Here is a 15,389-nt window from a genome sequence, read left to right as displayed (position 1 = left end):
TGACTTTCTTAAATGAAGCAGCTTTGAAGAATGTTCAAGCTTCTCTCTCCCATACAATGAAAGTGGATGGGGACCAGGGATGCATTCCAAGGACCAAAAAAGCAGTAGTCTATGTGATATATTCCATGTGATATATTCTAAGTCTTCTAAAGTCTGTACGATTTTGTGTGAGGAATGTAAGTCATTATTTATTGAAAATGCTTGACAGCCGTGGTAACTATTCAGTTTCAATATGGAAAAGAGCAGCTGGAACATTACGCTAAATAACTGTATTTGCATTCCATGAAAGAAAGTACTGTTTTTGAATGACACGAGGGAGTAAATGATCACAGAATTTAGAATTTTGAGTGAACTGAAAGCGTTAAAACATTACCTTACTAAATGTCGCAGCGCAACAATGTAGGAAACTATCTAAAGAAGCTTGAGCTGCCTGATTCTTTTCCAGGAGTGCAGTTTGGAAATCTAATAGTGTATAAGTCCTTATATCATCATGTGGCAGCCAACTGACTTGCTTTAGCTCCTCAGTTAATCTAAAAAAAAATAAAAGAAGCTTTGGATATGCTAATATTTATAGCAACACACATCTTTAATTTAATTTAACCCTGTAAAGCCTTACATATGAAACAATAGTAAGTTTTACTGAACCTTTAAATAATATATCCTGACATATGCTATAACAGTCAGAAAAATCTACAGGTTACTGGAAGCAAAAAAGCAAAAAAAGGTTTTTGCATCAAATTTGATACATCAGGCTTTTATGGCTCATATACTATGATTAAAAGGGGTGTTTTTTTCCTGTTTGAGTATGAGCTTTATATTTTCCTATATCAGAGGCACAAACAGAAAAAAAAAACTGGCAATTTGGTGCAGTTGCTGATATTTATATGGCTAAAAAGTACGATGAAATTCTGATAGATTGTAATGTAAATCAATGACATCTTTATAACAGTATAAGAGATTTTATTTACATAAAATGCATATAAATATCAGTTTCACTCTATAATCACTCTATATCTCCCAATAATATGTTTTAGTAAGACGATATTTAAATGTTTATTTTTATGATCAAAGTTCTGTAGTTTCAAAACATATATTGCAATGCAATACAATGATGATTGTATATAATTAATTATATCATTTATATTTTAAATATTATTCTTATGTTTACTTTATAAAAAAAATATTAAATATTTCCCAGCAAAAAGACACATGTATCAAGGCCTAAAGGTGGACGTTTTTTTTGAAGACCTTTCACTCCCTAACAAAAACTTTGCATATCAAATAAAACATGATACAGTAGGCTTTTTGGACAAAAACCTGGCGAGATGTAATAAGGCACCCCTGAATTGGGGCACTGCTATCAGCAGCTGAGAAGGAAGGAAGTCAATCCTGTGTTTGACAGTAGCCTTGTGTGCATTCCTGTGCCACCTGAAAAAGTCGTCAAAGTTACAGTTAGAAAACTGCTTGTATTAACAACTATATAGTCATACATTCCAAAGTTAACACAACATTAAGACTAAAGGTAAGTCACCTTTTGAAGGTCTTGCGCAGTAAAAAGTCTCTGAAAAATGGGATGTTTCTTACAGCTCCCCAAAGCGCAGACTCTCGTGTCCACTCTTCCAGGCTCCAGAGCTCAATGTGACAGTCGTTCTGCACATGCATTATGGTTGTGAGAGTGTTGGTGTAGTAATCTGTGCCCGCTTCACTGCGTGAGACCACTCGCAAGTCATATGGTCTGATAAAAGAGAAATTAGACTTAATCAACATAGACTTACTCAAAATTTATATCAAACTAAAATACTGTACTGCAAATAAACAAATTAATTTAAAAGAAATACATTTAAGTTAAATACATTTAACCATCGCGTTTTGTTCTGATCATTTTGATCCGAAGAGATTCCCGAAAATGCTAGTTAAAGGCATAGTTCACCCAAAGATGAAATTCAATTACTCGCCTTCAAGTTGTTAATAAACCTGTATGAGTTTTATTTCTTTTGTTGAACACAAAATAAAATATTTTGAAGAATGTTGGTAACCAAACAGCTGCTGGTAGCAAAACAATACTATTGAAGTCAATGGGGACCAGAAACGGTCTGGTTACCCACATTCTTCAAAATATTTTATTTGTGTTCAACAGAAAAAAGAAATTCATACAGGTTTGGAACAACTTGAGGGAGTGTAAATGATGACAATTTTTATTTTTGGGTGAACTTTCCCTTCAATGTTATTGCGTTGGACTAAATATTACTGACCAAAATACCAATTTCTTGTTAAACTATATTACTATTATAAACTATTATATACTAAATAATGGATTGAATCTTTTTGTCAGCTTGTTTTCTTTCAGTTAGAATGAGTTTTGTATTTCTTTTTGGTACTGATTAATAATAGGCCTCGTGAGCTTATGTACTTCAGTTTTTGAATGAACATTACCAAAATTATCCATAAATAATTTTATTTATTTATTTTTCACTCAAAAACAGGTGGTGAATAAACTGAGATCAAAGAAACCTACGATCAATCAGTGCCAAAAATAAATACAAAATCTGTGCTAAGTGAAAGAAAACAAAAATTGAATACAAGATGTGGGGTTAATGAGAAAATAGCAATTTCTATTCTGAATTTTTATTGAGATTTGCAAGTCATTTTTATTGGGAAAACAACATTGGGATTTTCAATAAAATAAATAATTTTTTTTTTTTTAAATGACTAGCACCTGTAAGGTCCATCTTCAGAAGCCTTCAAATAGTAAAATTCATGTTCCCCCAGATGTTTTTCCTTGGCTAACATCTCAACTACCTCAGTTCCGGTGAGTGGTTTGTATTTAGGTTTTCTGTTTTTCTTGGTTTTATTCTTTTCTCTTGGGACTGCAGGCTTCTCATGTTCAACACTTCAAAACAGACAAACTATTTACAATCTTCAAAGCAAAGTACAGAAAAAGTGAATGAATGGAATAAGTTGGTAATACTCAACTTACTTGAATTTCCTGATGTTTGAGTGCTGAATCGCTCTGACAGGTGTCACAAAACGGGGCCCTTCTCTCCACACAGTCTGTCTGACTGGCAGTTCAGTGCCCACCTGTGATACTAACTGAGGCAGTTTAACAAAAGACAGATCGTATTGTGGTGGAGACAATGGAGGGCTGAGGGAGCGAAAAGGTGACGGTTCACACTTAAATGCTGGTGTAGCAGTATGAGATTCACGAAACAGCAGTCGAGGCTGGGAAGCTGCAGGTTCAAGACTGCAATCTGCTGAGCAGTAGAGCTTGTTTCCTCTCTTGCTTCGGGTGACGGCGGGTTCTGTGGAGGCATTTCCTCCAGTTTCTCTCTTGGGTGATGACATGGTTAAAAAGTCAGTTTGAGATATCACTGCCTGCACTGGGAGTCCACTTCAAACCCATCTTCCGAAAAAGCATCCAATGTTTCATGATGCCCTGGCAACATGAATCAAAAAGTAGTATTTGACAAAATATTGAGCACAAATTAGGTTAACTTGACTACTTAATACAGAATTACTACAAACAAAACATTCGCATAACTACCATAGGCCTACAATACCTTACAACAGAGAAAACTAAAAATGTGTCTAAAATATTTCAAACGGTTAAGTTGTTGAAACTCGAAGCTTAACAGTCCACAGGAGCATATTTTAACCTAAAAGTATACGTATAAGTACACTACACTTGCGTTAATAGAAATGTTATATTGCCATTTTCACGGTTAATACTCTATGCTACCAACGCAACGCAACATCTATGTAGCTAAAGTAACGAGAAACAATTGCAAAGTTTGTTGACGGGTCAGAGTCAGACAAAAAGATAACAAATATGAAGCTCTTTTGATAGATGTGTGACCAAAATAAGCTTGTAACTATTTTAATAATTACATAAGAGGAGATGTGAGTAAATTTGTCTTACCTGGGATCAAATCTCGGCGCATCTGTGTTTACGCGCTTTCTGTTGTCAAGGGAACGGTAACAAACTCGCTCAAACTTTCACAGTAAAGAACAGAAAAGGGTTTTTTATTGCAAGAAAATCAGAAATAACCTTCAGAAAAGCCCCATTTAAAGGGACCTTCTAGTCTGTTGACAAAACATCAATGATTGCGTGCTTAGAAATACATTAATATTATAGAAATGGCTAATGTTAATCACGTGAGCTATTAATAATGTATTTAAGATTTTGACTCAAGTCAAAAGACTCACTGTAAGGTAGCCTACTAGTTGCATAATTTGTTATTATCCTTATGGGGAAGAAAGAAAAAGAAAAAAAAAATAACATCAGCCTGTGCTAAGTTTGCTGGTCTCAGGGTTATTAACTAAAACTGCAATTAACATTTAAATCATTAAAAATATATATCGTTATTTGAAATAAAAAAATATATTTTAAAAATTATTTTAGCTAACTCGATGCACTAAAATAACTAAAACCAATATAAAAAAAAAATGTAACTACACAAAAACTATGAAATGTGTCAAAAACAAAACTAGTAAAACTTGCAAAAAATATAAAAATAAAAGCTAATTCCAAATATTAATAAAAACTATAATAGTATCTCAGTGATAGTAAAATAACACTGGCTGGTCTTAAGTTGGTCTCCTAGCCTGGCTAAGTTTGTAAAGCACCCCAAACTCCATTAAAACCAACCAGCAGAAAAACTAAACATTTTTGAGCAGTTTCAGAACAGATTTCTCTGTGGTGTCTGATTCATTAAGCAGCATTATTGACCAACAGATTAATAGCTTAACAATGATGAACTCTCCTTTTATTCTGCCCTAGCTTTCAGTTTTACACCTAGCTATTTTCCAGAAAATTGACTTCTCAGGAAATGTATACTATACAGTGTGTTATAGCATACACCAACTACATTGTTTTATTAATGTATTGCAGGCTATGTCTCGCACTGTCCTGGTGTATCTAAAAGGACTGAATCCTTAGAAGAAACATCAGAGTCTGAATATCAGATACAGTTCTTTATGTCAAAAAACAAGATTCTGATGGGCTATAAACAAATGAAAATGCATTTCACACATTATTGTACAGACATGTTTATAAAGTTTTGATATAACCAATAGCTGTATTAAAGTTTATACACACTAAACAAAATCCCAAATAACAGCAAAAAAGACAGTAGATTTATTAGAATTCAGTCATTTTCTTGTGTGTGTCTGCTTTCTTCTGCTCTCTCTGGATGGACTGTTCCTGAGCCCTCAGCTGCTCCAGCAACTTGCGGGAAGCAGTGAGCTTCTCCTCGATTCTACTGACCACTGTTGCATCCCTGAGGACAGAGAGAATGCAAAGACAAAGAAACTGAGAAAGAGAAATATGTAATGGTGAGTGCTGGAGAATAAAAAACTAAAATCAGCTATGCAGCTAACTTTACGTTCTCAGTAGCCAAATTAACAGCAGTTTTCAAAACAGTGCTGATGCAACAAAATTCATTGCAATTTTTGTACCACTGTATTGCACAAGCAGAGGGTTTGTCAGAGCAATGGTAATAATGAAAGGTGCTCTCCAACTGTACTTTTTGTATTCATCCAATCAGTTTGTTCGGAGTTCATTTAAATGGTTTAAATTCTAAAAAGATACTTAAAAAAGCCTGATTCATCCAATTAGTTTGTTCAGACTAAATCATTCAAACAAATGATTTGTTAAATTGAATTGAGAAAAATAATTTGTATGTCCAGATGTCCCCAAACAGCAACAGATTTTCAAAAGAGCAGATCTACTGAACTACTTTAGTAGCTTCTGCAACACTGATAAGGGTTATATCAAGAATGAGAAGGTGATGAAAGGAACAAAAAGAAAATTGTCCGGGTGCAAAAAAAGTGAGGAAAGAACACCTTCCATTTCGTCTACTGAGAGACTTAGTGAGCTGCTGGATCTCTTTCTCCACTTGAGCTACTTTCTCCGTAGCCTGGAACAGACGAACATTCAGGGAACGTTTGGTGCTCTTTCTGCCCCGGTAGGCCTCTACACCTGTGACTGATGAGCTTGATGAATGAGACGCAGGCTGAGCTCTGCCACCAAGCTTCGAGTTCAGGAAATCAAAAACATTGTGGCGTGTTGATGTGGAGGCTTTCCTCTTTTTAGCCTTCGGTTTACGAGAGGCCGGGTTGTCCTTAGCAATAGCGGCTGCAGTCTTTCTCTGAGTGAGCTCAGCACATATGTCCAATGAGCTGCCTTTCGGAAGAACCATGGCCTGAACTGGCTCTACTCGACCAGAGAGGGTTTTCCCCAAACCTATGCATGCACAGAAACAGTTGTTACAAACGTATGCACAAGATATAAATTAGAGGTCGAACGATATGGATATTTTGAGGGCCGAAAGCTAATATAAAGCCACTATATCTCACACCATTTAAAGACAGTAAAAAAAAATAAAAAAAAACATGCACAACAATTGCTTAAATTTAATTTTTATAAAATATTTATAATTTATATAAATTATATAATTTGAAAATGAATAAATACGAAAAAATCTGTAAAATAAGAGTATTATATAGATGGCAACTTCTTGATTCTGTTATTCTATTATAGTAGTTTTCTCAAAAAAATAAATAAATACATAAATAAATCTAAGTAAACACTGTAACCAACTTGTTAATCTGGCGAGTTTCTGAGCACTGGAATCACATTTTTTTCAAATAAAGACAAGGTAGTGCTAATTTTACATATGCTGTAGCATACAGAGAATATGACGTATATAGCGCAGCATAGTTTGAAATCAACTATTCAAAGTTTGCCACTTGTGCATGTTCAGCGACAGCCCAACTCTGCTGTCAGTGTTCAATTTGCACAGACTGACTGTTAAACACAGTCCACAAATGCAGCACACTTTAGAGGATCTCACAGCAGAAGTTGACAAATTTTCAAGGTTAGATATTCAGATTAGACATTCAAAGACTTGTTAAAAATGAAGTTAATTTGCTGAATGCTAACAATTTTACTAAAGTATTTTAGCATTTGCCTTACTGTTACTAAGAATAGAAAAGCAAACGCTATGACACTTTTTATAATACTTTTACATTTGTTCTGATGGTTTTTAGACTGATGGCTGATATAGTCACCTACCTTTACCAAGCTCATAACCCATTTTGAGCAAGAGCTTGGAGCCAATGCCACGTGTGTGAGCCTCCCAACCGCAAAACTCTGCACTGTTTACCTGGGCCATGTCCTCCTCTCTTGATGTGAATACTGTAATTAGATACAAAGTCAGCATGATTTCAACAATGTGTTGAATGTGCATTCCAGTACACAATATTCCAGAGCATGTTGTAATTATGCTTTTATACCTTTAGCATAAGCAGCATCACACTGGTCAGAATCATCCTCAGAGTCCGATGAGGAAGAGGAGGAACTGTCATCCTGACGAAGAGGAGGAATGATCCCATCAGCCTCCAGCACAGCCTCCTTCAGCAGCAGCGAGTCAAATTTCACTGTGTACAACCCAGCTTCAATCTCTGGAGAAAGAGAAACAGAATGTCTCATGCACACCTGTAATGTCTAGCTCTGTTTTACCTAATCGAGTGTACATACTGTTGTGTTTTTGTACAGTGTTTTTGAAACGTCCGCTATTTTCCATTCAATTTCCCCTTGGGGATCAATAAGGAATCTCTCTCTCAGTTCTTGTGAATTTTGGGAAAGGTAACAAACAAATGATATCATGTAGAAATCTCTGTTCTTCCTTTCTGTTAATGGTGGTGAAAGAACTCTGAAAGTGTACCTGATATTCTGGCCGGGTACCAGATGCCATCTTCATGCTTGGCCAAACATGCAGAGCCCGACTCCATGTTACTGATGTCAGCCTCCAGGAAGTCCCTGAGCTCTGATACACACACCACCTCACCATGAGAGAACCTGAAAACACACATATTAGTCAACAAAACAGCTGCAAACAACATACAAAAAACGACATAAAACTAAAAATGCCATCATAGACAGGATCCCCTTGACTCATAACATGTGTCAAGGTCTATAATGTTTCTTTAAATAACATACAACTTTTTATGAAATGCAAGTTAGTTTAGTTTGTAAAAATGTCATGAGGTGCTTAAATGTATTTATAAAAATACTTTTAAAGTTGAAAACATAATTGAAAAGTTTTATGGTGCAAATAATAATCACATTTAATAATTACCTAAATAAAAAAGTATATTTTCATAAAACCTTTAAATCATATTTTCAAGGAAAAAAGTATATTTTTTATAATTATTAAATGTGATTATATATAATAAATTATTTAAAAAATGCAAAGATATGAGATTTATAAAAACAAAAATACTTTTTGCAGTGACAATAGCATTCAAAGTTTTTTTTTTTTAAATAATGTATATTTTAAGTATTTTATGCAAGTATAGGTAAAATTTACCTTGAAAATATGAACATTTTTATTAAAATAATGATTAAGATGTGTGCACTCACAGGTATTAAAGGTGTAAGGAAAATTATATATATTTTTACTCAACCTAATTTAAACTTTTGATGAAAATGGTATAGAAGTTTTTCAAATCAGTATTTTTTTTTCTCTTTGTGAACATTATAATATCAGGCAGTCAAAAACTCCACACTTTGTATACCAAGCTTACATTAAAACTAAAATGACTGAAGAAATCAAATACAGCACCTGCAGTTGTCCATGAAGCGGCACTTGTCCTCAAGGTAGAAGCCGCAGGGTTTCATGGATTTGTTTGTGGGATGAAGGTAAAGCACCCGGACTCGAGCCTCTTCTCCTTCTGGCTCCTCAGGGCAGACCACCATGGCGTTATGGTACTCTAGGGTTCCCCATGAGGTCCGGTAAGGAGCACGTACCTTAGTTCCACTTATATCCACCTCTTCATCCTCATCAGGTTCAGAGTGTTGTTTCACCTCAGCAGAGTCCTCTGACAGTTCAGCATAGAAAGTAGCAAACTCATTGTCTAAAGCCGCTTCTTGAGGAACCGATGTGGCACTTTGGTTTGTCGAGGGCTCCTCCAAAGAAGCCAGCAACTGGCTTTTTTTGACAGACACCAGGCTGGACTCTGTGAGCTCAATGAGCTGCTGCAAGTCCTCCTTTAGCTTCAGCAGGTCAGCCTGCTCCTCTGAGCCCAAACCAGCAGATAACGCCACCTCAACCTGCTGAAGCTGAGCGCTGTAGGTCTTGATGGCTTCTTCCAGACTGCTTTCATCCATAGTGAGGATCAGGCACTTACATGACAGGAGCTCAATGGGATAAAGCTGCAAGAATAAAGCAGGCAAAGAGCGGTCTTCAGTACACTCTTCACATACTTCAGAAAACATTATTTAATGTTCTTGTGATATATATATACACACATATATATGAGATGAGGTGGAGACTATGCAATGATGCCGGTTAGCTTTCAAGCTAACGTTACAGAGAGCCCAAACGTTAGCACTCTCTAGCTAGTTTACTGCTTTATTTTAGTTCAGATACATGATTTTACTTTTGTAGCCAGCTAACATAACATAAAAATCACGGACTTACATTTTAAATCTGCTGTTGGTTTTCTTCGTAGCATTGTTTTGTTCCAGTACGGACAGAGACGGTGAGAATTTCTTCGGCTGCTGCTCAACTTTGACCTCACTGTCGTCATCGGACAGCACTTGCTTCCTACATCCTATTTACAGTTACAAAGGTTTATTTCTGAGGATTTTGATGTAAATTGCTCCTTCTGTGGTCTCCAAACTGAAGATTTGTCTCATTTATTTTGGTATTGTGAGTATACTAAGAATCTGTGGAAAAACATTTTGAGTATTTTTTTGTGGTATAATTCCTGAAATTTCATTGAAATATGAAAATGTTATTCTGGGTTATACACATTTTGAAAGAGAACAATCAGATGTTTTTTATTTACTCAATCTTATTTTGTTTCTCGCCAAATATTTTGTACACAAATGTAAATATTGTAAGTGTAAGCCTTTCTTTAACCTTTTTCTGGAAGAGTTAAAACTGTATATGTATTTGATTTCTGACTCTTCCAATAAGAAAGCTGTAAAAACTGTGAATCTTTTTAAAAGGTACATTATTTTCTTGCTCCCTGGCATGTAGTATACTAATGTCATTCTGTGTTTCATATATTATAATAAAAAATTTAAAAAAATCCTATTTACAGTTGAGATGTTAATTATTTGCACTTACTCACACAAATGCAAAATGATTATGTCGTTAATTTTTACATTTAGCAAGGTAAATATTACATTCATAAACAAAAATTTGCGAAATGCATACACCAAAATGTAATTTTTATTAGAAATGGAATCTTTGAAAGAGTCTCTAATGGAAATTCATAACAAAAAGAATGACATATTGTTAGATTTCATGGAGGATTTTTTTTCTTGAATAGCTCCCCCACTGTAGGGAGGAAGATAATTTGAACTATTGTTTACTTGTTTATATGTTTTATTATTTTTCCCCTCTTCTCTTAAATGCTGTTTTATAAGATTGCTCTTCTTTCTTGTGTATGTGGACTTAATTGTTAAAATGTATTGTAATGTTCAATCTATTTCAGTGAATGAATTACATAAAAAGAACTGGCCTCTTTGCAAACCAGATTTCTTACCATTTTAAATTACCTTAAGTTAATTATTTTAAACCTTTTAAAATAAACAAAAATGGAAAAAGTGCTACGGTGTTTTAGTCACACCGAAATGTTTTTTTTTGTCTAGCAACTAATGTCATTAATAATGTGACTATGCAATACCTCTTGTGCATGTGGTACTGAATAAAAAATGTGCATGAATTTAATTTTGTATTCGGTATTTTGTATTGAATTGCCACTATACATATACATTAGTTTCTGTGCTCCATTAAAAGTTCTTATGGGGGGGGGGAAAGTCCTTCGATTTGGAGTCAACCTATATTTGTTTAATTCAGTCCTAATAGTGTTGAATTAGTTTTATAAATCTTTTACTGTTAGTATTATTTATTATTTGCCAAAACAAATGTAATAACTAGAAGCCTATATTGTTTTTGGGAAATAAAATAAAATTGTATATTCAATTAATTTAAACTTCTAAATATGTAAAAAAAAATAAAAAGATTTTCAGCTGTATATTATTAATGTTAACATTATAGTATTGTACCTTGTGCTGTATTTTCCTGGCAATAAACGTTCATGAATCATTCATCCCAGCTCAATACATTTTGAGCTTTTTTTTATATAAACGCATTCAGGTCTAACATCTTTTTATAATAAAGATAAAATTAATAAAAAATATAGTGCTACTTAACGGTACAGGGAAGATAAAATGGTCAGATGCCAAATCACTCACATACTATTTATCATTTAATTTTTTTTAGCATTAATAAAAAAAGAACTTGAAAAAACAATTTAACAGTGAAGTATAAAACTCATTTATTTATTTAAAAACAATGTATTTATTTCATGTATTAAGTATTTATTGAAAAAATTTCATTACATATAACACAATGAAATGTCAGTTGTGCAATATTTATTTTTAACATTCTCCTGCATCAATCTCCTCATTCATGGTATATGCAAAAAAAAAATGAAGATCAATATCTTAGCAGCATTCATGAAAAGAAGGATGATATCTTGCTTTGAGTCTTTCCTGCAGAAAATGGAGATGCTGAAAGAAAGATTAATTAAGAATAAGTAGCATAATTATCTACTACCCCCGTAGCAGAATATAATATTGACGCTTATTACAAAGAAAACCTTGATTTGGTTGACTTGATCCCACGTCTGAATCCTGGTTTGCGACACAATCATTTCCAGTCAAGGATTTTAACAGCTCACCAAACTGCTTCCTGTGCTGTGGTTGAATGAGCACAGACAACCCTAGACCAGACACAACAAGCTCAGCCTCTTCCCCAACAGATAACCATTTTGATACAAAATTGAAATGGTTATGAATCTAAAAGAAACAGACTAACGTTCCAGTAGAGCGATGTCTTCATCTCTTTCAGTCAATAAACTCACAACAGTTGACACCATCTGTTCGTAATTGTTTGACGTTTTATAGGCCTGCAAGGCCAAAAACATCTGACGGTTTTTTTCTGCACCGATGGCCTGTTTAATGTCTGACAGCAGAGAGGAGCACGACAGACCTTCTTTGATGGATGTCTGTGGCTTCTGGACTTCACGTATCACATTCACTGAAAAAATTTAATAAACTCAAACAATCAGAACAAGTTCTATAGACATACAAATGTCTGCATCAAGAATAGGGTGGCAATCTCTTTAACCCCAAAAAGGAGGACACTTTGCAGGATAAAAACTAAAAAATAATCCTAAACCAGTGACAAAAAAATTAACATTTCCATTAAGGGACGATGTTATCTTTGCACTGCAGAAGTGGCACGAAGATGTATTTACACAGACTGTTCAATGCAGCTCAGAGATGCCATGAATGCATTTACACTGCAGTTGCAATTCATATATAATGTTAGGAGATTATTGTGTTCAATCTAATTTATACTGAATAGAGATTAAATATGAAACTAAATCCATCAACAGGTGACGACAAGTCATAAGTGTGTCAATTGATTCACTCATTTGATCAATGCGTTCAAAATGGTTGATTTATTCTGGAATTAAGCAAGTGACTTGCTGATTTGGAACTGCATACTAGTAAACTACTCTTACAATTTATGCCATAAAAAGATACACCGGCAATAGCAATAGTGGTAAACTAGTATGCCGTTTTGAATTTAGCAACTATCTTCATGAATGGCTTACTGAATCATTGACTTGTTGAATCACTGATTTGTTCAAAAACGCTGAATCGTTCAGAAACGAAAAGCCACTGTGTTGATCGCAATTATTAGCGAAATATAGTCCATACTGACAATAGTGTGTCTAAAGTGTATTCCACTTAATATGAACTTGAACATAACATTAACGTTTTATTCATTTATAATATAAATCATTGCATAAAGTTTAAAATAGTGGTCTTAAAGGGATACTTCACCCCAAAATGAAAATTTTGTCAGTCACTTACCCCCATGTTGTTCCAAACCCCTAAAAGCTTCGGAACACAATTTAAGATATTTTGGATGAAAACCGGGAGGCTTGTGACTGTCCCATTGACTGCCAAGTAAATTACAGTAAATTAAATTACTGTCAAGGTCCAGAAAAGTATGAAAGACCTCGTCAGAATAGTCCATCTGCCATCAGTGGTTCAACCGTAACGTTATGAAGCGACGAGAATACTTTTTGTATGCGAAGAAAACAAAAATAACAACATTTTGGAGAATAACCACTCAACGCAAGCAAAGTGCCACATTCAGCCGCGACACAAGGATACGTTTTCTATGTGTATTTATGCTTTGATTTGAACAAAAACAGCGCATCCGTGCAGTGAAGACGAACGAAGCTTTTACGGGTTTGGAACGACATGGGGGTAAGTGATTAATGACAAAATTTTCATTTTGGGGTTGAGTATCCTTTTAAAAAGAGGACAAATAAGTGGATCCAGCCTACACCGATGATACAGACATGGTATTTTAAAACTGGACTGTCTGATCTAAAAATGGATAAATGGCCACCCTATTCAAGAATGAGGAGCAGACCTTTTTTAATTGTGGTTGTCAGTGTTAGACACATAACAAGTAATGCGAGTTATGCAATCAGATTACTTTTTTCATACGTTACTTTACAATTAATAAAGTATCGCATTACTTTTTAATTTACAAGAAAATATCCGAGTTACTTTTTCAAATAATTAATGCCAGTTACTTTGTTTTCCCATTTATTGACCGACAGCTCTCCTGTCCCCATGTTGAGAGAAATCAGGAGTAAGTGCCGAGGCGTTGTGTGCGCTGTGTGAACATGATGCTTACTAATAGTTCTAGACTAAATGTGATCATGCATTTACGCACTTGCACAAAAACAGATTCAGTATTCTTCAAAATAAATAAAAACTGTGAAATGCAAACTGAAAACCTGCAATAATTCAATCCGTTAAATAACACAAATACACTTTATGTATTTAATCTCACTGCTGACCTTTGATGGTCCAATTCAACCACACAAATAAGCAAACATGACTTTAGTTAAACATCACATTTGTGTGTGTGTGTTTTTTTTTTATTTATAGCTGAAATAAGAGTGTTATTGTTATTAATAAATTTTTTGTTAGCAAGTCCAGCCCAGGTGAGAAAAAGTAACGCAGAAGTAAATGTAATGCATTATTTTCCATAAACATTTACTAAGTAACGCAATTAGTTACTTTTTTAGGGAGTAAAGCAATATTTTAATGCATTACTTTTTTAAAAGTAGCTTTCTGCAACACTGGTGGTTAGTATCGATAAACTCTAATATACCTCCATTTTTCCCATCCCCTCCGTTAAGTTCTGCAGTTCCCAGGTGAGAACCACCTTGGTTCAACTGTTGATATGAATTCAGCTGCTCACTGGGTGGATTCACAGGCGACATCTCAGCTTTCGCTAGAAAAGTCCAAATAAAACAATGTTATTCATGCTTATTGAGAGAGAAAAAATAAGCCCTAATTGTTTCCTGTAACTGTTACACACTATTTACAAGTGAGATGTTACCCGTGTTCTGCCTGAGAGCCTCTCGCTCCTCCCTGGATAGCGAATGCTCTTGTTTATAGCCACACCCTTCACCTGTTAACTCCAAACAACGCTCATCGAACTCTTTTTTATGGTGTGGTCGGATGAACTGATAAAGACCTTGAGAAAAAGATGATGATGGTGATGATGCTCTCTATCTGCCAGTTTTCATTTCAGTCACAATCAGAGATCAGCACTTAACACTTTGGAAAGAGTATGTTGTGTTTCTGCACCTCTGAGCAGACAGTGTGTGTTGTGGTCTTGTATGAGCGGTTCAACCACATTAGCCAGAAGGTTACTCAGGTCATCCGTTGTCTTGTAGGACTGCAGTGCCTCCATGATGAGCTTGAAGTTCTCATGACTCAGGCATCGTCTCAGCTCCATCATGAAAGCTTTGCCTGTTTTTGCAGTAGAGGAAGCCACTGTTTTCTGAAGCACAGCCAGCAAAAGACAAAAAGTACATTTACTTTAATACAAAAGAACAAAGGATCATGGCCTGTTCATTTTGATGCACAAATCCATTTATTTTGGTAATCCACTACATTTTAAGGTAAAGTGTTTTATTTCTACATCATGAATTTTGAATTGCAAAGACATTAATAATGTTACAAAATATATCTATTTCAAATAAAGCTGCTCTTTTGAACTTTCAAAAACAAAGGGGAAAAATATGAAGCAGCACAACGGTTTTCAACATTGATAATAAGAAATGTTTCTTGAGCAGCAAATCATCATGCCAGAATTTCTGAAGGATCATGTGACACTGAAGACTGGAGTAATGATGCTAAAAATTCAGCTTTGCATCACAGGAATAAATTACATTTTAAAATATATTACAATAGAAAATTTTTAAAC

The 15,389-nt window shown here is 34.7% G+C and overlaps 2 protein-coding genes across 2 annotated transcripts in view; both read right to left on the bottom strand.

Moving 5' to 3' along the window:
* Positions 1-4,985: 4,985 nt before the first annotated feature.
* On the bottom strand, positions 4,986-9,610 carry zgpat (zinc finger, CCCH-type with G patch domain). The gene is made up of 7 exons (XM_016456911.1): positions 9,483-9,610; positions 8,625-9,214; positions 7,725-7,858; positions 7,294-7,461; positions 7,073-7,195; positions 5,842-6,241; positions 4,986-5,276 (listed from the first exon to the last, which is right to left on the bottom strand). The coding sequence occupies exons 2-7, from the start codon at positions 9,167-9,169 to the stop codon at positions 5,138-5,140; spliced, it is 1,509 nt and encodes a 502-aa protein (XP_016312397.1). The 5' UTR covers positions 9,170-9,214; positions 9,483-9,610; the 3' UTR covers positions 4,986-5,137.
* Positions 9,611-11,441: 1,831 nt separating this feature from the next.
* Positions 11,442-15,389, bottom strand: part of LOC107665833 (regulator of telomere elongation helicase 1-like) — a 16,328-nt gene continuing 12,380 nt past the window's right edge. Inside the window, exons 27-32 of the mRNA XM_016456878.1 lie at positions 14,768-15,000; positions 14,517-14,654; positions 14,286-14,408; positions 11,895-12,116; positions 11,677-11,799; positions 11,442-11,587 (exon numbers count right to left, since the gene is read on the bottom strand). Of these exons, the coding sequence (XP_016312364.1) occupies positions 11,532-11,587; positions 11,677-11,799; positions 11,895-12,116; positions 14,286-14,408; positions 14,517-14,654; positions 14,768-15,000 (895 nt within the window). The 3' untranslated portion in view covers positions 11,442-11,531. The remainder of the gene's footprint in view (positions 11,588-11,676; positions 11,800-11,894; positions 12,117-14,285; positions 14,409-14,516; positions 14,655-14,767; positions 15,001-15,389) is intronic.

The sequence above is a fragment of the Sinocyclocheilus anshuiensis genome, unplaced genomic scaffold, assembly GCF_001515605.1.
Source record: "Sinocyclocheilus anshuiensis isolate Anshui unplaced genomic scaffold, SAMN03320099.WGS_v1.1 scaffold920, whole genome shotgun sequence".
Lineage (NCBI taxonomy): Eukaryota > Metazoa > Chordata > Actinopteri > Cypriniformes > Cyprinidae > Sinocyclocheilus > Sinocyclocheilus anshuiensis.
This window is presented reverse-complemented; position numbering and strand designations above follow the sequence as displayed.

What these genes read in the sequence shown, in the direction of transcription:
- zgpat (XM_016456911.1), bottom strand. Translation starts at nt 9,169, where the DNA reads ATGGATGAAAGCAGTCTGGAAGAAGCCATCAAGACCTACAGCGCTCAG. An exon ending in CGCTTCATGGACAACTGCAG is followed by an intron (nt 7,859 to 8,624) that starts GTGCTGTATTTG and finishes GTGTGTTTTCAG; the next exon opens with GTTCTCTCATGGTGAGGTGG. An exon ending in GGGTTATGAGCTTGGTAAAG is followed by an intron (nt 6,242 to 7,072) that starts GTAGGTGACTAT and finishes GTGCATGCATAG; the next exon opens with GTTTGGGGAAAACCCTCTCT.